Source organism: Phyllostomus hastatus, unplaced genomic scaffold, assembly GCF_019186645.2.
Source record: "Phyllostomus hastatus isolate PE091 unplaced genomic scaffold, TTU_PhHast_1.1 phas_contig_210, whole genome shotgun sequence".
Classification (NCBI taxonomy): domain Eukaryota; kingdom Metazoa; phylum Chordata; class Mammalia; order Chiroptera; family Phyllostomidae; genus Phyllostomus; species Phyllostomus hastatus.
In genome coordinates, this window is record NW_025333737.1 from 11,634,765 (window position 1) to 11,656,863 (window position 22,099).

At 43.4% G+C, this 22,099-nt stretch overlaps 2 protein-coding genes across 3 annotated transcripts in view; one reads left to right on the top strand and one right to left on the bottom strand.

Annotated features, from left to right (window-relative positions):
* ARSG (arylsulfatase G) overlaps positions 1-21,964 on the bottom strand; it is a 97,693-nt gene extending 75,729 nt beyond the window's left edge. The window contains exon 1 of the mRNA XM_045836469.1: positions 21,825-21,964. The gene's annotated coding sequence lies outside the window, so the exon portion shown is untranslated. The remainder of the gene's footprint in view (positions 1-21,824) is intronic.
* Positions 165-15,775, top strand: SLC16A6 (solute carrier family 16 member 6). 2 transcript variants are annotated; one of them, XM_045836472.1, is made up of 6 exons: positions 165-347; positions 7,048-7,286; positions 8,900-9,043; positions 9,592-9,720; positions 11,702-12,520; positions 13,561-15,775. In XM_045836472.1, exons 2-6 carry the CDS (start codon positions 7,055-7,057, stop codon positions 13,809-13,811), a joined length of 1,575 nt encoding a protein of 524 aa, XP_045692428.1. In that variant the 5' UTR covers positions 165-347; positions 7,048-7,054; the 3' UTR covers positions 13,812-15,775. The 2 variants fall into 2 exon arrangements, with proteins under 2 accessions (XP_045692428.1, XP_045692429.1); XM_045836473.1 differs by lacking the exon at positions 165-347 and having other exon boundaries at positions 7,193-7,286; positions 8,821-9,043.
* Positions 21,965-22,099: the final 135 nt, after the last annotated feature.

The window sequence follows — 22,099 nt, forward strand, 5'->3', positions numbered from 1 at the left end:
CCCCGAGGCCGGCGGAGACCGGCTGCAGCCGGTATAGGATCAGAGAGAGGCAGCGACACGGGGCTGGGAGACGGGCAGCCGCACGCACTACCCGGGCGCAGGCGGGTGGGGGGGGGGGGGGAGGGTGCGGCCGGGGTGCCCCAGGCACGGGAATAGGTGGGGGGCCTGGGCGGGGCGCTGCGGGCGGGCGCCGGTGACACCCTCCTGAACCAACTTGCGATAGGCTCGGGCCCACGCCCTAAGGAGTTAAACCTTTCTCATGTTACCCAGCGGCTTATAAGGAGGGGAGGCCGAGCCTACGCCTTATTGGGAGCCTTTTGGGGTTTATTCTCTGCCCTTCTAACTTGGTGAGTTGGTTTTATTATTTTACATGTTTCAAACTTTGATTATGGGGTGTGGGTTTTTATTTTAATGTGTTAGGAGCGTTTTTGCCTGGCGGGTTGTGGGAGGCGGAGGAGAGCACTTAACATCTTAACATTTTGGAGAGGTTATTCTGAAAAATGTTCTCTGACAGTTGGGAATACTCGGGGCCACTTGGGATGAAGCGCTCTCGTCAGTGTGGGCAACTGAGAGTTGAATGATCTTGGCCCTGATACAGTTGGGTCCGGAAAATACCTAAAAGCAGGCTTGGCCTTTGAGTGTACCTAGCCCCGGATTAGGTGCTCCAGACCCTGGGGCTAGTCAGGGACGCCAGGCTCAGCGCCTGCACGGATTTTCCGCATGGAGTTGCCTGCGCGTCCCAAGTGCCAAGTGTCAGAGGTACCTTCCCTAGGCTCGCGCGCGCGCGCGCGGGTCGGCCACTGAGGCTGTGCGAGGGAAAGTGGGACTCCATGTATCTCCCACCCAGAGCTCACAACCAGGGCGTCAGAGTGACCCCCCCCCCACCCCCTGGGGCAAAACAGGCATTTCCCTGCAGAGCACAGGTCCTACACCCTCATGGTCAGAGCTGTCAGCGGCTGAAGCCTGGTCCGCTCAACTTACAAGGTTCTCTGAGCTGCCAACTACAGGAAAGCGCCCCTGAAGCCGAGCAGTTCTTGTAGCAAGGGAGGATGGTTTTATAGAGGAAATGAGTTGTTTCCTTCTCGGTTTTTTCTCCTTAAAAAAAAAAAAAAGCCAAAAACTAACTAACTAAACCTCCACCAACGCCAAGTTTGTGAGGTAACAAAAAATGCACCAAACACAGGAGTGTTAGAAAAAGCTCCCCAAAGCCAAACGGGGGGGGGGGGCGATTGCAATTTACCAATCTGGAAGCTAGTTTTGTTTGCACTGGTAGACGCTCCGTGCCAGCTCTTTCTCGAAAGAGATGGTTTCTACCCTGGAGAAGGACATTTCTCAGCAGTCTTACTGGTTTGCAAATTTTAATAAAAAAAGTGATTTGTTTGCAAAAAATACGAAGTGCTTATGCTGAAATCTCTAAGTGACGCATCTCCCAATGTTCCAAGCACGATTAAAAGGCATTTTGGGGGGTCAACAGTACAGTCTGCCTGGTGGATACAGAAGTATCTCTTCTCATAATGAAGGGAAGGGGGGTCAAGGTAGGGAGTTACAGTATGTAAGGAAACAATGCAGCCAAGTGGGAAAGCTCTGTCTGTCTTAATGAGCACCACTAACCCTGAGCTTCCCTTCTGTGGTTTCCAAAGGAGAACTTTCCTCAGTGGAACTCCTGAGGGAAGGCACTTAAATTAGGGGCTCAGATTTCAACATCATGATCTTGTAAAATGGGTGAATTGGTTGTATCCAGTGATTCCAAGCTGCTGAGGCAGCTGTACAGGTTAAGTTTGGGCCGGGGGGCGGGGGGGGGGGGTGCGTTAAATAGAGAATTCAAATGAACTTCACCTAAATGGAGAATGATTTTGACAAACGGGGCCAGAAACAACTTGTAGAAAGCTTACCAGGCTACTATGCCTTTAAGAAGAATGGATATTGGCAATGCATCCACTGCCTAGGCTTTGCTTATATCAGCAGCTACCAGCATTTCTGTCCAAAGCTTGCATTTTGAACTATACTCTGAACTGACCCTGGACTCACACTCTGATGGTCTATAATACCCCAATATTTTATAATCTTCACGCCCCCAGGTCAAACCTTTTCTCAACACAGTGAAATTCCCAAGCTCAGCAGCTCAGCAAGCTTTGGCAGAATACGCATTTATTTAAAGGTTAAGACAACCAAATGCTCATAGGATGTACTGCAAACTGCCGAATGTTTTTTGTTGTCCTTCCTTTGGAAGAGCATTAGGGTGAAGACAAGACAGCAGCTAGGAACCCACATTCAGAACCATAGAGTGTTCAAGAAACCGTCAGCCTGCCCTCTCTAACCCCTGCTTCACAGATGGTGGAATTTAGGAGCCGAGTGATTGCCCCAAGATTGTAAACAACTTTACAAATAATGCCAATGGGCTTCAGAAAGACAAACCCACATGAGGACTTTATGTCAGAGGACCCAACATGGGTTGAAAAAAATTAAAGGGTAGTTTAGAGCAAGCCAGGGTCGAAGCCTATCAGAATTAGAGCTGCTCAGGGCAGAAAGAGATATGAGGTCATCGGAATCTAGTCCATCTGCATTGTTTACCTATTGAGGACACTGACCATCCAGGAGCAAAGTGATTCGCCCAAAACCAGAGTCACTCATTTGCCTCACCAGTTAGACCCCACATAGTAAACTGATACCCTTTTCATCAGATAAGTTTACGTGACCCTAAAACCAAAACGGACAGATACTTCCTTATTCTGGTCTCTATAGGAGCTTCTAGTAACCAAGTTCAAAATTCAGACCTTAGTTTCTTGCTTTATAGAATAGAGTCTGACAGTTTAAGCCAGGTGGCTCGCTTAATGAATTGAAGAAAGGAAAGGAGACCAGTCCAGGAAAGCATTTATTCTGCAACCAGGGACTTCCTCACTTGAGGACTCTGTTTTCTAAGCACAGAGTAGTGCATTGCTCAGGAGCACCCCAAGACTCATAATTTGCTTAGTAAACTTACAAGCACCCACCAGGTGCCACGTGTGCTGCCAGGCAGTTGGTCTGGAAAGAGCTGCTGCTCACCCTGTAAGTGCCGGCCCTATGTGGTCAGACACGCAAAGTATGGAAATTAGTGTCCAGAGTGTTTTGGAAACCAGGTGATCTTCTTATTCTATACTGTGGTCTTATCTTCAGAGCTAAATTTAGCAGGACGTAGGATGCTTTCAGATGATAAAGTCATAAGCTTTAAAGTAGGACTTGGTTCGGCAGGGGGTTCATCTTTGCTTTACGGTATTCTCTGTAATAACAAGAAGATTTCTATCCTCCAAAAACCTAAGAATGCCAGTGAAAGTTACATTTGGGTCTAGTTTCAGGAGCGTAACACATATGCAAAGCAAAATTTTAAAAACCAAAACAAGTTGAATGCGCTGCAGGGACTCGGAAAGGAAACCAGTGGAGCAGTCCAAAAGCTGCTGTCTTCTAACGAGCTGATCGGGTCGCACCAAGGTCCAGCTGCCTTTCACCCGCTTTCCCAAGCACCATCTAGCATGTGCACCTTCTTCCTAGCTCCCTGGTCTCCTTGGGCTGCCAGCTTTGGCCTGAGGAATCAGGTGAGCTATAAAATCAGTGCCAAATACTGAATACTCAGAAATATCAACTGGTAAAGCTAGGTGGAGCCTTAAAGATTCCCCAGAAAACCTGTGACTAAAGACTCGACTAATGAGGAGCTCAGGCCCAGACAGGTGCAGTGACTTTCACAAGGTCACACAGTTAACTGGAGAATCGGGTCACGGACCTCTCTCTACATACAGAAGCCAAGAGAGCTTTTATTTTTGAAGGAAAAAAAAATCGTTTTCTCACAATCTCTATATAAAAGATCCCTCTCACTGGGGGCTGATACAGCAGGGCCCAGGAGGCAGGAGACTCAATTCTGGAACATTTTGGTCAAGTCCCTTCACCTTTCTGGGGCTGTTTTCCCTTTTTTTTTTTTTTTTTCAAAATGAGCTACATTGTCCAGAGATGGACAAGATGAGGTCCAAATTTCCTTCCAGCTCCAACATTCTGTAATTCCAACTCCATTCTGGGGCTACAAGTGAATCCTAATCCCATGGATTGTGCACATGAAAACCACTGTCGGGACAGGAAGAGAAAGAGGGATGGGCACCCCTCCCCAGAACGGCACTGGCGGCCTGACGCTGAGCCTTCTGACGGTGGGCAGGTACACACAGCCTCCTACAGAGAGCGCGGTCCGGTCCTACTCGTGGAGACGCATGCCAACACAAAGACTCTGTCTTCATCCTGCAGTGATTTTAGGCCAAAGAGAGAGATTCGGTTTGTCTCTTTGGGACCTCATCAGTTATATCCCAATATTTTTTTAAACCAAAATGTTTATATTCAGGTTAGTCCTGAGCCCTCTGTTAAGACTCTAAGATCTTATGTGCACCCTTCTAGGTTAGCATGATCATGGCAACATGGCCTTGGAGAGTTCTACTCGTCTGAGTGTGCTGAACCCTGGAAGGATGTGGAGGAACGGTTTTAAATATGCATTTCAGTCTTCACATTTCTTATCATTACCATCAACAAACATTGAAGTCCAAGGAGGCAGGGACCACCTCTGTCTCTTCACTATAGTATTCCCAAGGCCTGGCTTTGGGCCTGGCACTAAGAGGTACTTTTTTGGGGGAGAAAAAAGTTATATGCAAGTACTTGGGGTTGGGGTATAGAGAGGCATAGACCCAGATTTTGTTTTCTGTGAGCTTAAAATTTAATTGACCAAATAAAAGAGACTCATTAAAGTAAATAATACCCAATTATTAAATGGTACCTGTCACATGAAGAAAACCCCTTAGATGGAGTCAGTCAGGGGAAGCATTATGGAAGGTGGATTTTGATGGCACTGGGCCTTAAAGGGGCCAAGTATCCAGGGGGCCCCAGCCTAGGGAAAGGGCCTGGCCACAGGCAAGGTGGTTAGAGCCTGCAGGGCAAGGAGGAGTCCATTTGGGCCAAGGCAGGTGAGTCAAGTCTTAGGACAGGAAGAAATAGGCTTCATAGATAAGTTGGGGTTCAATTTGAAGGACACTGAAAGTCAGACAAATCAGTGGATTTTACTGTTCCAAAAGAGGAAAGCCATTGCAAAACTCAGCAAAAGAAACATTGCAACGATGTAGCATTTCAGATGACTCATCTCAGGGGACACGAGGAACCAGTGCAGAGAACAGTAAAGGAGTGGTGGGCTTCACCGGCCTGGGAGGGGATGGAAGTGGAGGCGTAAGGGCCAAGGACCTGGGTTGTAGGCTGTCCACCCACTTCCCTCCTTTCCTCCTCACCCTCTCTTTAGGGACGGGGTGGAGGGGGCATCTTCTAAATCTTCGGTCTAGTACTGTTGTCACTCCTGCTCCTGCGGCCTCATCCTGGGAATGAATTTTGAAAGTCTGATGAGGAAGTGGTACTGTGAAAAGCTCACCTGCTGAAGGGCTCAGCTCGGATCTTACACCAGTTGCTTTCCAGGATGGGAACCAGCGATGACAACTGCTCTGTAGCTGCTCAGCTAACATCTTGAGCTGTTCAGCTGCCCTTCCCACCTTCCCATTTGCTCTCAGGAATGACACATCAATACGTGTGGAAATGCAAAGGCCTTTGCTGCAAAGAACTTATGCTCCTTAAAGCATCTTATACCCAAATTCATGCAACCAAATACTTGACAGTAACAGGTTAAAAGTGAGCGTTTAATCCTTTCAGAGTAGTAGGCTACTGTGGAAATGGTGCTATCAATAGGGTGAACCATATTAACTTGGGTCAGATTTGCTGCTTTTTAAGATTTATAAATTCAGAATATCAGATCCCGATACCAGAAATTGGCAAGTCTACTGGACAGATGAGGTTGTGTCCTGTATTTTTCAGTTACTCTCCATTTATCAATAAAACCTGCCTTAGCACTTAACAAAACTTAATGGCTACAGAAAGGATACAGACACACCCTAAACACTCACATGTATACAACTGTATAGTTGTAGAGAATTCTTAAACTCAAGGTGGGTTGCAATTAAGACCTTAAGACCATGGATTCATTATTATAGATACTAATTTTTAGTTGGGCTAAAACCACACATTGCTGTTTCGAAGTAGATGTAATTGCAGAGTATTTGAAAGCCAGTGTTCATGTGCTAGAGCCCAATGCAGAAGACTTAAAGGACCTCCCCTTCCAGGGTTAAATACAATATTACCTCTTATTTAGTGGTGTTAAGGTACAAGTCATCTTGTTCGGATATTTGTTGCAGTTTGAATGCAAAGCCTAGTGAGGTCAGGGGTAACTTAAGGTTAAGTTAACTGGCTGACTGGGCCCCACAAGTTGGCAGTGCCTTATTTGGTCACTATATTCTAGAGTAGTACTTGCAGCGTGCATGGAAATTCAATTGCTAATGCACCAACGGGTGATCAATTTGAGTAACTTCCTCATGCCAAACTCCCAGAAGACAATTTGGATTTATAGTCCCATTCCATATAGTTCATAGTTCATGGCAGTCCAGCCACATGGGACCCTGGTCATAATCATAAAGCTGCTGCATGGGAAATGGGATCAGAGGGGTAGCTGGATAATCTGAATGGTCACAGGCATCAAGAACAGAGACAAAGGGTGTGTCGGGCACTTAGTCCTATGGAAGGTGGTGGGTGTGCTGCCAATGTCTGCCTCCTAGCCTGCCCTTTTCTAGGTTTCATTTCTGATAGCCTTCCTTCGGGTCACGTCAATCTTCCTTTACCTGACTTGTCTTCAAGTTCAAGGCCATCACTGATGCTTGGTCTGTTGGCCATTCTCTGTCCTTCAAACTGCATCTAAATACCTTCCCTGATGCCTTAGGTTTGTTTGTTTTTCCCATTTAATTGTCACAGCTTGGAAGTCTTACTTCCAGATTCTGTGGAGGCTCTATTATATGCTTTATTCCCCAAAGACTTTATATTAACTACACGTGATGTAAATATTCATCAAACTAAGAAATGCGGTAAGTTCTTATATCACGTTGGCTAAAGAATGTTAGAATCAGCAACCTTCATGCTCTTATTGGTCTGATTTTTTTAAACTTTTTATTTCAGATTAAGAATGACTGAGAAGAAATCACAGCTTTGTTCCAGAGCCAATGTTTATACGCAAGTGCCTGATGGAGGATGGGGCTGGGCAGTCGCTGTGTCTTTTTTCTTCGTCGAAGTCTTTACCTATGGTGTCATCAAGTCATTCGGTGTCTTCTTCAACGACTTAATGGACAGTTTTGAGGAATCTAATAGCAGGATCTCATGGATAATATCAATATGTGTGTTTACTTTAACATTTACAGGTCAGTATATCTTTTAGCTTAAACCCTATTCATTTTAATTTGCCTAACTACATAATGGTACTGATTGTGTTTGTGATGCGTGTCCTCTATGACCTCTTGGCACTTTCCAGTCTCAAGTAATAGCATGTTCAAGGGGTTGAGGAGCTGAAGGGGAAAAAAAAAGCTTTATTTGCTAACCTTGACTACCTTCAATTTAACACACATGTATTAGACACCTACTGTATGCAGCCTCTTAGGATGCTGTACATTACTTTGAGGATAGCAGTAACCCCCAGTTCTGGGGGATTGTAACTGTTTTTAGAGAAGCAACATCAAAAGTACATGGCCTGCTAGGCCCTGGTTTCACAAAAACATGCTTATGTTGGAAACATGAAAATGTGGCTACATGAAGAAGAAAGACAGCTTTGTGGAGTACCTCCATCAGCCACTTAGAATTATCTGTCCCACCACTCTTCTCCATTTGATGTGCAAAACTGGGAATTCACCATGCTTTCATATCATTTTCATAAAAATCAAGAGAAACTATGCTAGAATTTGACCCTAAATGGAACTTTTTAAAAAGGGATCCAAAGCAGTAAGTATAGGAAATAAAATCATTCGAGCAATCATAGGAAAGCCCATTTTTATTACCGAATAACAAATAGAATGCACATCTAATTTTATAGATGCTCATGGTAACTCAAGATCTTTCATTTACAAATATAGAGATGAGCCCTGGCTGGTGTGGCTCAGAGGACTGAGTGCGGGCCTGTGAACCGAAGGGTTGCTGGTTCGATTCCCACTCAGGGCACATGCCTGGGTTGGGAGCCAGTTCTCTCGTGCGGGGTGCACGAGAGGCAACCATACACTGATGTTTCTCTCCCTCTTTTCCTTCCCATTTCTCTAAAAGTAAATACATACATACATACATAAAAATATTAAGATGAGTTTTATACCATTACTCTGGCTTTCTCTTGAAGGAGCCCAAGGAATATATTGTCCAGTTTAACCGAACAGTAAAATACAGCTGTCCACTGAAAATGCAGGGGTTAAGGACTCCAACCCCCAAACAGTCAGAAATCAATGTATAACTTTTGACTCCCCCCAAACATAACAGGCATCCCTTGGTATTCGTGGGGGATTGGTTCCAGGCCACCCACAGATACCCAAATCCACGGAGGCTCAAGTCCCTTATACAAAATGGCATAGATCAATGCACACAGTCAGACCTCCACATCTGTGGACTACCAAATGCAGACTGAAAATATTGTTATTGATCCATAGTTACTTGAATCTACAGGTGCAAAACCTGAGAATAAGGAGGACCGACTGCATGTTTATTTTTAAAAATTTGAGCGTAAGTGGACCCACACAGTTCAAACCCACAGTGTTCAAGGACCACCTGTAATTCCTGAACTGACTTAAGTAACCATTGCATCAAATGTATTATATCGGGTGCGTCATCTCTCCATCTTCAAGACTTTCCATAAGAGAGAATCTTGTTCAAGCGAATGCTTATGTGTTATATATTAAGCATTGTCTCTCCATGTTCAAGACTTTAGAGAAGAAGCTGTATTAAAGCTCACACACCTCTGGAAGTTAAAAGGTGACGACGCTGTACTCTTTTAATGCAGCGCCGCTCTCCACTGTCCTGAGCAACCGTTTTGGACACCGCCTGGTGGTGATGGCGGGAGGAGTGCTCGTCAGCACGGGGATGGTGGTGGCCTCCTTTTCCCGTGAGGTTTACCACATGTACATCGCAATTGGCATCATCACCGGTAAGTGTTCCTCTCTGCTCCAAAGTTTTCCAGAGACTTAGTTGGAAGGACAGGGAGGGGGAGGGGGGACTCCACCCCAAAGTGGTATTTCTTTCTCTTTCCCTCTTTTCTTTAAAATTAAGTGTCCCAAATCAACGGTTTTGAACAGGGCTGTGTAGACTCCAGGAGATATAAGAATCTGTTCTTGATGCCCAAGAATTTTTGCCTGATTTTTAATATTTGCCAATGAGAAAGAAAACTTCCTTAGTAATAGTTTACCACCAAAAAACATCATTTTCACAAAGTAAGATTTTAATTTCTTTGTCCAGTATTTCCCAAAACAGACTCTGAGGATCCTAAGCTATAGCGGAAGAGAACAGTGTACTGGGCTTATTCTCCAGGGTCTGAGAAAACTTTTTCACCTTAGAAGGAGTCCATACTTGCTGACAGAGAGATACACAGACAGATATAGATAGGGCATGTACGTATGGATACAGGTTGTATGCATACATACAAATACATCTTTTCAGCCAGTGTGTGGTTCTTACTGTTCTTTTTGACTTTCACAGGTTTGGGATACTGCTTTAGCTTTCTCCCCACTGTCACCATTCTATCACAGTATTTTGACAAGAGACGCTCCGTGGTCACTGCAGTCGCTTCCACCGGAGAATGTTTTGCTATGTTTGCTTTTGCACCGGGTAGGTGGATCGCAATAGTCTGCGTGTTCGTGTGAGACAGGGGAAGCCGCTCAGCTAGTCTTGCTGCGCTGACTTGCCCTCCGTCAGCCGCTGGATAACTGAGTCTGTGTGCAGAGCGAACGGGGGTTTCCTTCTCTTCTCCAGCACACTTTGAGGATCTATCCTCCCTCACCCACATGCTGGGGATTCAAACATTTTAATCCTAGTCCAAGTTTACACAGATAGGAAGAATCACAGCACATACGCAGTAATAAAGCTTGAAACATCCATTAACAATTTGGAATTTGCACAGTTACTTCTCTCCTTTGTTAAAACAGCCATTTTCAATGTGCATTTAAATTGTGCTCATAAAGTTGGCTTTATTATCTGTGTGTGTGTGTGTGTGTGTGTGTGTGTGTGTGATCTCACAGTGAAATGTTTATCCCTGGTTTAATCTCAATCTTAAGGTTAACTTATGAACTGCACTAACACAGACAGGTATCTGGAGACCCAGACGCATGTCTCACTGCCACTTCTGATGAATGTGTCAGTGGGTTGCCCTTTGTTCAAAGGAGATCCATGGAAAAGCATTTTGGGGTGGCAGTCATGGTGTCTGAAGCTTTTCGGGTAGTTTGGGAAAATGAAGATATGAGTGCATTAAAATGTACAGGGAGAGAAAATGTTAATTATTGAATTCAAGTAAAGTACAGGCAGGCATTTGGTATCATTCTTTTCACTTTTCTGCTGGTTTCCAATTTTTTTAAATCAAATGGAGGGGACAATCAGTAGCCTGAGTGCTCAAAAAGTAGAAATCGCATTTTGTTGAACTTTGTTCCCTAGCATCAGGTATATCCCTGGCGCCTGACAGGACTTAAGAAATATCAGAGAGAAAAAAATTAGACCCATTATTGCCAAATGTGTATAAAGCACCCAAAATACCCAAGCCTAAAATATTTTACAATTCTAGCGAATCCACATGAATGGGGGGACAACAGATGTGAGCAAGACACAGGCTACAACACTAAGTGGAGCCCCCAGGAATGTAGGGCTTATATTCTGGGTCACCAAGGTACCATCTCTCTCGTACCTGTCAGCGCTCAAGGAATTAGGATGTGGTAAAATGAAGTTCTAATGAACATCATTTCACCTTCTGGGGTGATTCTAAAGGTACTTCAAGATTGTACGGGGCCTGGATTTTCCTGCTGTCACTGGACCTCTAGGCTTCCTTTGGTCTTCCCCCTCCCAACCTCACACTTGGGTGCCAGCCCACCCTCCAGGCTGCCTCTGGTCAGCGGCTGAGGACCCAGCCAGCTGGCAGGAAGGAGGAGGACTCAGGCGCTTAAGGACATTACACAAAGTAGAAACCAGACAACTGTATCATTTCATTCTAAGATAATCACTGAGGTTTTAGATTCTTAGTTTAATTTGTAGTTAATACGTTACTACTAAGGACTGAATGACTGGATATATAATGCTCTAGCTCAGAGGTTGGATATTTTGTTTTGAAAAAGCCAGAGAGTAAATATTTTAGGTATCGTGTCCTAAAAGTCTCGTGCAGAACTACTCAACAGTGCGGTCACATCGCCAGAGCAGCTGGAGATGAGTGTGGCCGTGTTCCAGTCCAGCTTTATTACCAAAAAGAGGCAGAGGATTGGATTTGACCTGCAGGCCCCTGTTTGATGTAGGTCAAAAACTTACTTCACTTCTTTTGCCTCTACCTGGCAAAATGCACCCCCCAAAACTCTTTTGAAGGCCTGAGCTAACAATTTTTGTTTTATATATAATCATTATGGGCATTCTCTCCATATTGATTCCTAAAAGCACCAAAACCTAGAATAAAGGATAAATAGTACAGGTTGACTGCATGCACACTGCTGAGTAAATTGTTTTAAAAAATTAATTCTAAACCTAAGTCCATATTTCTACTCGAGATTTTCTCCTGGGTTTTGAGCCACTGTCTGACCTTACCTTTTTATTTCGGCTTCCCTCCTGCCTCCCCAAGCGTTCACGGCCCTAAAGGAAAACATCGGCTGGAGGTACAGTCTCCTCCTCGTGGGCCTGCTGCAGTTGAACATTGTCATCTGCGGGGCACTGCTGAGACCAATTATAATCAGAGGACCAGGGTCACCGAAAATAACTGGACACGAAAACCCGAAAGAAGTACAGTACATGCTTGAAAATGAGAAAACGCGCACCTCAATAGATTCCATTGACTCAGGAGTAGAACTAACTACCTCACCTAAAAATGTGCCTAGTCACGCTAACGTGGAACTGGAGCCGAAGGCCGACGTTCAGCAGCAGGTCCTGGAGAAGACCAGCCCCAAGCATGGCGACAGTAAAGCCCCCTTATTGGACTTCTCAGTCTTGAAAGAGAAAAGTTTCATTTGTTACGCGTTATTCGGTCTCTTTGCAACATTGGGATTCTTTGCCCCTTCCTTATACATCATTCCCTTGGGCATTAGCCTGGACATCGAAGAGGACCGTGCTGCTTTTCTGTTGTCCACAATGGCGATTGCTGAAGTTTTTGGAAGAATTGGAGCTGGTATGGTCCTCAACAGAGAGCCCATTCGTAAGATCTATATTGAGCTCATCTGCGTCATCTTATTGACTGTCTCTCTATTTGCCTTTACTTTTGCTACTGAATTCTGGGGTTTAATGTCCTGTAGCATATTTTTTGGTGTTATGATTGGAACAGTAGCAGGTACCCACATTCCACTGCTTGCAGAAGATGATGTTGCGGGAATTGAGAAGATGTCTTCTGCCGCTGGAGTCTATGTCTTCCTTCAGAGCATAGCAGCGCTGGCTGGACCACCCCTCGCAGGTAATTTAAGTACACACAATCCAAATCCTTGTCTGCTATACTCTCCCCGCTTTTTTAAAAAATTCAGAGCTAGGCAGGTCTGGACTTGAATCATATTAGTTCAAGATGATGCTGTTTAGGGCAAAGAATATTTTTAAGAAAGACTGGAGAGAGCTTCATAGGTTATAAATGTTATATTATAAAGTAGGCATTGTAATATAGATGATATAATCTATAATGTTTAGTATTCCCTTATTGTGGTAGCTCCCTGTTCAAGTCTAATTTAAAAATACACTGATTTTAATACTTTCGTAGAATTGTAGAACTGGCAGAATTAGAGATGATCTGAGCAACTCGCTTGATTTAAATGTGTGGAAATTGAAGATCAGAGATTGTGAGCCAATAGTAGAATGATAAATCAGTGGCCAAGTCACTCCGCAGCCTGGGCTTCCCCGGCCACTCGTGCCATCCTGCCTTACAGATGCTAGCGGAGGCCCATGGGTTGTGACTCTGGTGTCCTCTGCTGAGAATTCCAGAACCTGGGGACTCAGAAGTCACCTTCCCTTCTTAGGTGTTAGGGGACTGAGCACAGAGCAGCACTCTGCATTCACTCAGCTGATGACTACAGAGTATTTCCTCATAGGAAGGGCACGGCTGTGTTTCACATCGTAGACCTGAAATAGGTCCTTGAAGTTACTATGACTAGAAATCTTACCCCATGTTAAAAGACACCTGAAATGAGCCCAAGCGAAAATAACTGAGCTCTCCCCTGTCTGAGGGGTATTGCCTCTTCAAAGCACGTTTAGGTTCTCTACTAGGACAGATGAGCCCATGCAGACATTTCAGCAACACAGTTTTCTCAGCTGCTAATAAATATGTTGCATGTTTGTCTGATTTAGTTCTTCCCCCCGCCAGTCTAGAAAAGATTCCTACCTTCAACGCTTTTTTCCTTTAGAGAAACAAGATGAAACAAAGAAAGCAGAGAAACCCCTGAATTTGAGGGGAGCCTGGGTGAGAAGGGTTTCTGTCCGTGCTGCTAACATGCGAATGTCCCCTCCCAGGTCTGTTGGTGGACCACAGTAAGATATACAGCAGAGCCTTCTACTCCTGTGCCGCTGGCATGTCCGTGGCCGCGGTGTGCCTCGCGCTTGTGAGACCGTGTAAAAAGGGACTGTGCCAGCGCCCTCATGCAGGTGAAGCAAAGGCAGAGAGTTACCGTGGGAGAGCTTTACAAGACATACCTGAAGACTTTCTTGAAATGGACCTTGGGAAGAATGAGCATAAAGTTCCAGTGAAAACGGAGCCAGTATGATAGGCTTTCATGTAACAGCAGCCACCCTGTTGGCTGGTTGGTGGGAGGCGGGGAGCGGTGTGCTGGGGACACAGTGGTGTCGAGGAGCTAACCGCTCCGCCCACTTTCAAAATGACATTTTGAAGGGAATGTATACATGAGCACCACTACCAACATCCTTTTCTTTGTTTTTACGTTTTTTTCTTTTTGCTTGTTCTCTAAGCCAAAACAAAACAACCAAACATGCTTCCATACGTAAGTCTGGCTGTATTCCGTAGCAATACAGAGATACATAGAAGTACTGTGGTTCACATTCCAGTTGTAAAACAGTGACGTAAATTGGCAAAGCGTTTTTAGGAGCTGTCGCATGTGACAAACTGCTGTCTAGCCCAGGTCACTGAAATGAAATTGGCCACTCAAAAAAAATCTTAAATCAGTTTTAACATTTCTCATTTTCAGAAATATAACAGATTGTTTAAAACCCTTTGAAAAATACTTGAGGTTTACATTGAAAACTTACAGCTTCTTAATATCCAAATACTTAATGGAAATGAAGTACACTTTAAGACCAAACATTTGGCCAATAAATGCAAATTTATATATATAAATTTATATGTATTATATATATTATATATATAAACTTGAAACTCATGAATGTGAAGATTCCCACTTCTTTTTTTATGGCCAGTCATTACCAGAAGTATTTCACACAGAATATACAGAATAGCATTCAAAAATGCATTTCCTGTTGCTTTTAATTATTCAGAAGTATGTGATTGTAGTGTCTTTAATTTAAACCACTATTTATTATTAAGTTATTCTAGGATGAATAAAGTAATCAAAAGAAATATAATCTGGGACATAAGCAGCATTTTTACCTCCCTTCTGCAATCTTTTAAATGCCTCAAAGAATACTACTCTTGTAAGTTACTCCATAAAGACCAAGTTGCAATGATTCTTCAATCTGATTAAAGGCAACATGTGCTATTTATAGGGGGGAAATAATGCAGAGCAAATTGCCTTAGCATTTTAAAATAATGTTTTATCACCTATGAATACTTGAGGATCTTCTTTGATCAGAATTATATTTCATTGAATTGTTGAAGCATTTCTGATCTAAAAAAGAAAACATCTAACTGCTGGAGCATTTCTGTATTTTACATGGGGCAGCAGGGACATTTATTTTACTCTCGTGAGTTACAAGCTGTAATTTACATCTTATATAAACCTTGGCTGCTCTGAGTTGCCAGAGTTTTCAGGTTAACTGGTCATTTTGTTTTTGTTTTTGTTTTTTGCAGTTACACTACATGTATAGTATTTCTCATTTTAGCCATTTTTTGTAGAGGGCAAATGTGAGGATAACAGGTGGGTTCCTTACTCCTACATACTGAATCTCACTACAGGTAACAGTCAATGCTTGCTGCTCCATCCTTATACATCTTTACTGTTAATTTATGACAACTCAGGGGGAAACAATATAACAAGCCTAGTTTGGTTACAGGTACACAAAGCTTGAATATTTCTCTGCACTGAAATGAAAGTGGCATAGTTCATCACCACCTGCTATATTTTGTACAGCGTTTTATCAGCCATAGAAATAGGACAATCTGTAAATACTTGGGGAGGATGGGACAGCAGGAGATGATCAAGTGTCCATCAAATAAAGACACACCTAAAACAAGGTGGATGTAGCAGATCTCTGTCACTGCTGGAGGAGGACTCTGAGCTTGTGGCAGTGTTGCAAACTTACATGACTTCAGCACTTTATAACAATTTTTACTATGAATGTTAAATACAGTTTAATATTTATAACTGATTTCTGAGCTATGTGCTCTATGTCCATTCTGTTAACTGCATGAAAAAAAAATGTATGCCAATTTCAGTTTGTCAATAATCAAGGTTTTAAATGTTTGGAAGAAAATTAAAACAGGATTGCTGATTTGTTCTATACGGACATTCTGGTACTTCTAGATTTGCAATAAATGTGTGGCTTTTTTATTTAAAGAGACTGATTCATTTTTTATTGACTCATCAGCATTCATTGTTTGATCCAATTAAAGTTACAAAAACAGCTACTTCCCTGAAAAAATCTCTTAACTCTACTACAGACACATAAACATTTCCAAGAAATATCTGTTAATTTATTTCTTGGGTGAAAAATACACGAATGAAATAATACCATGGTAGCCACAGAATAATAGCTCAGCCTCTCGACTGTATTAAGTGGAAATAATTAAGACTATTCAGTTCTAGAAGAGTCTTAAGAACTGTTCTAACCCCTAAGCAAATAGCACAGACTCTCCAGGCTGGGTGTCGGTGAACTTTCTCTGTGAAGATCCAGGTAGTAAACATTTAAGGCTCTGGGTGCCATGAGGCTCTGTCACAGCTGTTCCACTCTGCTGTTGCAGTGGGGAAGTAGCCGTAGACGACATATCAGTGAATTATCTTGGCTGTTTCAATCCAAGTTTATTCATGGATACTGAAATTTCATTTTCATAAACTTGATTTATGCGAAATTTACTTTATTCAATGCCATGAACATGTGATAACCATTATTAGTTCACAGGCTGTAGAGAAAAACAGGTAGTGGATTCAGACCGAGATGGCAGGGGAGGTGGAAGCTGCTTTCACCTCCTCCCATGACCACATCAAAACTTCAACTCAGTTATTGAGCAGTCAACCCGGATACCCTGAAGACTAGCTGAGCAGAAGTGTTATAACTAAAGATAAACAGAAGAAGCTACATCAAGTCTGTCAGGAAGGGCAGAGATGGGATCCCGTCTAGCTCTACCCACACGCGGCAATCCAAAGGACTGCCTCCTGGGAGCACGGGCACCTTTCCCTTGCCCCTCCTCTTCCCCCAGGCATGTTCCCTTTACCTTTCTTTCCAAAGGCCCTTCTTTTGCCCCTGTAACTTTCTAAATAAACTTTCTCTTATAGTTTGAAAACAAAAGAATCTGGAGGGATATCAGCTGCAAAGTTCCCCACTGAGGAGTGAAGGGTCTCAGTGCCACACGGGCCTCCACAGCCGGAAGCCCCAGTGCTGAGAAGAGAAAGCTCCCCTTGTGGCTGTGAAAACCAGTGAGGTGGAAGGCTGCTGTGCACAAACCCTCACATGCAGGCACCCTCCCTGGGCTCTAGGGGAGGATGGCGGCTCCGAGGGTGCCAGAGTCACATGGGGAGAGACTAGGTTGTGCGGCTTTGGGGAGAGGGCTGGAAGGACAGCTACGAATGTCCATGTTGACTCCTCTCCCATGCCACCCACAGATGCCATCTTTCCTGGGGCGAGCATTCCCCCCACCCCCCACAGCATTAGCCTTAGGAACCGCACTAACTCCATCCTGAGGACTCCCTGAGGTCTGCCCTACCAAGTTCACATATGGCTGTAGGCTCTGCCAGTAACAACCAGCCTGGGCCTGAACTCTCCTGGGCCTTGTTTTAGAAACTCTCAAAGAATACTGGGCAAGCTTGGGGGATTCCAGAGACACACCGAGAGAAGCTGAGTTGTATGGCTTTAGGTTGAGGGCCATCTTCCCACACACCCAACATGCACCCCCTTTCCTGTGGTAAGCCCGCCCTCCACACTGTCAAATCTTAGCCTGCTTTAGACTGATGAACTCTACTAGCTCCACACTAACAACTCCCTGAGAATCTTGCAAAGGTCCATAGGCCCCAGGCAGGAGGCAGGTGGCAGCTGGCCTCAGGTTACTCTGAGACTTTTGCTCAGTGGCCTCAGACCCAGGACAGGTACCAAGTTTGAATTTTTAGTAACCTGGTGAACACCACACCCCTTACGGTGAATATCTGAAAACATGCTTCATGCAACTTGCATACTGCTCAAGACTCTTTCAGTGGCTGAGGCCAGCAGGCAGCCAGCAGGTGGCAGCGGGTGGCAGCCAAATACAGAGTTAAAAACAATGGTTATAAGGATGTCAAAAAAACTTAGAACTCCAACAGCATTAAGAGGTACAGAAGGAAATAATACAATAACTGAAATGAAAAATAGACTAAATGGAATCAGCAGCAGATTAGACAAAGCAGAGGATCAAATCAGCAATATGTAAGACAAGGTAGCAGAAAATACCCAATTGGAGCACCAAAAAGAAAAAACAATTTTAAAAAATGAGGATATTTTAAGGGACCTCTGGGACAACATCAAGTGTAACAACATCCACATCACAGGGGTACAGGAAGAGGAAGAGAGAGAGCAAAGGATTGAGAACCTATTTGAAAAAATAATGACTGAAAACACTAACTAGATGAAGGAGAAAGACACACATGTTCAGGAAACACAGAGAGTTCCAAACAGCATGAACCCAAAGAGATGCACACCAAGACACATCATAAGTAAAATGCAAAAGGTTAAGGACAAAGAAAAAATCTCTAAAGCAGCAAGAGAATAGTTATGTACAAGGGAGCTCCTGTAAGTCTGTGAGCTGTTTTTTCAACAGAAACTTTGCAGGCCAGTAGGGATTGGCAAGAAATATTCAAAGTGATGAAAAGCAGGGACCTACAGCCAAGATCACTCGACCCAGCAAAGCTATCATTTAGAATCCAGAGACAGATAAAGAGTTTCCCAGACAAGAAAAAGCTAAAGAAGTTTATCACCACCAAACATTACAAGAAATGTTAAAGGGTCTTCTTTAAGAAGAAAAAAAATTTTAAAAATATGAACAGCACTGGCCAGTGTGGCTCAGTTGGTTGGAGCATTGTCCCGTAAACCGAAAAGTCATGGGCTCGATTCCTAGACAGGACACATGCCTAGGTTGCAGATTTGGTCCCCAGTTGGGGCACATACAAGAGGCAACCAATCAATGTTTTTCACATCAATATTTTTCTCCCTCTATCTCTCCCTCCCCCACCTTTAAAAATCAATAAGCATGCCCTTGGGTACGGATTAAAAATACACATATAACAGCAAAATGGCAATAAATACATACCTATAAAGAATTGAATCTAAAAAAAAACAAAGTAAATAAAGAAGCAGAATAAAAACAGACTGAGAAATACAGAGAACATTTTGACAGTTGCCAGATGAGGCGGGCATTGGGGGAATGAGTGAAAAAGGTGAAAGGAGTGAGAAGTTCAGGTTGACAGTTACAAAACAGTCACAGGATGTAAAGTACAGCATGGAGAATACAGTCAGTGATATTGTAATAACTAACTAGATGAAAGTGGGTACTTGAAATAATGGGGAGGTCACTTTATTACATGATTATCTAACCACTATGCTGTACACCTGAAACTAATAAAAATAATGTTGAACGTCACATGTAACTGAAAAATAAAATTTAAAAAAACCCTAAGCAGTGGACTACAGGGTTTGGCATGTGGACTGCAGCTTCTGACCCCGACCACACATGTCTGGAACACTGCAATAGACAGATACCAGCAGTGGCGTGACTCTGGACACTAGCAATCCTGGATGACAGGAAAGGACCACTGGGGTCAAAGATTCTTAGATCATAGATGCCGAAGACAGGAAAGATTAAACAGCTAAGGGCACATGAATTATCAGGTTTCACTTCCCGTGACTAAAGGGATTCTGTTTTAATCTTGTCAGTTAATAATGCTTGAGTATAAATGTAGACAGTATCCCTTCCAAAACGTAAAATTACTTCTGTTCCAAAAATGAATTGCAATCATGTGCACCTTTAAGACAGATGCCACCTGAACTAATATGTTTCCAAAACTTTTAACAAAGTTATCAATGATATACTACAAAAGTGTGTAATGTAGCCTTTGTACATTTATTTACCTTTACTTTATCTTAATACCTGATAATAAAATAGAAAATGGTATTTAAGTAAAGCTTCCCATAGCCCATTTACATTTTCTTCGCCGTATCTCAAATATCCTAAAATTCATAAAGAAATTATCTTGAGTATTTTTAAAAGCTCCCAGATATGAGGCTCACTAATAGGGATCTAGAATTTAGAACCCATTTCTTCACATTTTTAAATGGTTATATAAATGACCAATTTAAAGTCACTTCAGGCATGTTACATGAGTAAAGGTCACTCCTATAAGTGTACATTGTATTGAGAAAATAGACCCTGTCCTTGTCTTTAGATTTGTCTTTAATACAAATGTTAATAGAAGTCAGGGCTACAAACTCAAACAGGTGGGCAAGCCAACGTCTTATATAAGTAAGGAATCTAGTGCCCCCTGGTGTTCCCTTTCAGTATTAACTGTCTCAAGAGTACAGAACAAGATAGTGACAAGAAACTTGCAACTTCGCTTTTCATGTTAAATAACCTCTCATATTCAGATCAAGATTACTTCAGTGACTATGGAGTTCCTAAGGGGAAATTAGATAGCAAAACTGATATCCCAAACCTTTATCTATAAAGGCATTTTAATGTAGCTCATGAAAGATTATTGACAGAAAATACAAACTATGGCCATGCAGCTAGCAATATATTTACTTATATACTTCTCCAGCAACTCAAGAAAAAAAGCAAGCACACTAACTCTCCTCACAACTTATGCCCCCAGAATGCAGTCAAAGCTTTAAATACCTTCTCCACACTGTCAACTCCCACACTAAGTCCAGACTGTGTCACTGAGCTCTGGACTGATACACACCCATGTGACAGCAGGTGGGTGCCATGCCAGCGAGGCATCTCCAATTTAACGAGTCCTCCACAGAACTCTTGATCCTGCTCTCCAAACATGCTCTCCACCAATCCTGTTGGCTCTACCTCCTAAACATATCCAGGACCTGACTGCCTTTGTCAAACTACCAGTAACCCTGATCCAAGCCAGTATCATCTTAGCTGGACTATTACAATCAACTTCTAGCTGGCTTACCTGCTTCCACTCTTGCTATCTATCCAACCACCACACCTTGGCCTTTAGTTTCCAGATGGCAGCCTTATGATATCCTTTCAAAGTACAAGTCAGACATGATCATATTGAAAACCCAATCCTTAACAATGGGCTCTTCCTGTACAACCTGATGGAGGCTATTACATTCCCCCTTGGTACTGCTACTCTAGCTGCACTGGCCTTCCTATTGCTCCTTGATATCACAAGAATTAGGCCCTCCATTTGTGGTTCCCTTTGCCTGGTGCACCCTTCCCCTAATGTGTACATGACATGACACTTCCATTTGGTCCCCTACAAAGGTCACCCTGAGGAGGCATTCCTGACTATCCTATTTGAAATACCAGTTGCTACTCACCCTTTACTCTGACATTAGGTTATAAACGTGTATGTTTACTCATTTTATCTGTCTCCTGGGGACTTGGGATGATGACCCATTTCTGCTGTTGGTATCACTGCACACAGGTTACTTAGCTACTGCAGGTTTGTTTCCCCATCTATGAAATGGACTCCGTAACATTCATATTATTAACACTTTACAATTCTGCTTTTCAAAAATGAAATCACATTTAAAGGAAATACCAAGCCCTTAGCAATAGAAAGGGGGTAAAAAACAACCTGCCATGGAGAATAACAGCAAGATCCAAAAGTGAATCAATACCATCTCCAGAGGCCCTTTCAGGGTTCATACCCTTATACTTAGAATGTCAAGGGTCACTGACCGAGGACCTGCATGACCCTTCCCTTCTCTCCCATTAGTTCTACTTCACAGTTACACCTTTCCATGTGGACTACACAATGGTACTGATCTAGAGCTTAGGCTGTCCAGTACAGTAGCCACGAGTCACATGGAGTGGTGCACCTTACTGTAACAGCTGGAACTGAGCTGCAATGCATGTGTAAAATATAGCCAGAATTCTAAGACTTAGTACAAAAATAGAATGTAAAATATCTCAATAATCTGTATACTCATTGCAATAATATTTCAAACATATTGGATTAAATAAAATATATAATTGAAATTAATTTCCTCTGCTTCCTTTTGCATTTGCTAATGTGGCCACTGGAAAAATTTAAATTACGTACATGGCTCACATTGTGTTGGATGGTTCTGCTCTAGACTATCAGTCAGAACAAAGTGACTAAGATTCGAACTTTTTAGAAAGCACTGTTCACATGTTATACCAAAGATGCGATTCCACTTACTGCTCTGTTGCTTCGCCATACCGATTTTCCAAGGCCTCCCCTGTGCCGCCAACTTGAACGCGGACACGCGGGTGCGGCCAAGTGCTACGCTCCTCGGAAGCACGGGTCCCAGTGCCAGAGGAGGCGGAGTCACAAGCCTGCGCTCTGGGGTTCCTGGGAAAGGACTTCCCTGGGTCAGAAGTAGGAGACCAGCTGGGACGGCGGCTCACGCGGGCGGCTGCTCCAGGGCTTCTGCTCCCAACTCTGGCACAGAACCTACGAGTCCTACGCGGCTT

What these genes read in the sequence shown, in the direction of transcription:
- SLC16A6 (XM_045836472.1), top strand. Translation starts at nt 7,055, where the DNA reads ATGACTGAGAAGAAATCACAGCTTTGTTCCAGAGCCAATGTTTATACG. An exon ending in GTTTACTTTAACATTTACAG is followed by an intron (nt 7,287 to 8,899) that starts GTCAGTATATCT and finishes CTTTTAATGCAG; the next exon opens with CGCCGCTCTCCACTGTCCTG. An exon ending in GGCTGGACCACCCCTCGCAG is followed by an intron (nt 12,521 to 13,560) that starts GTAATTTAAGTA and finishes GTCCCCTCCCAG; the next exon opens with GTCTGTTGGTGGACCACAGT.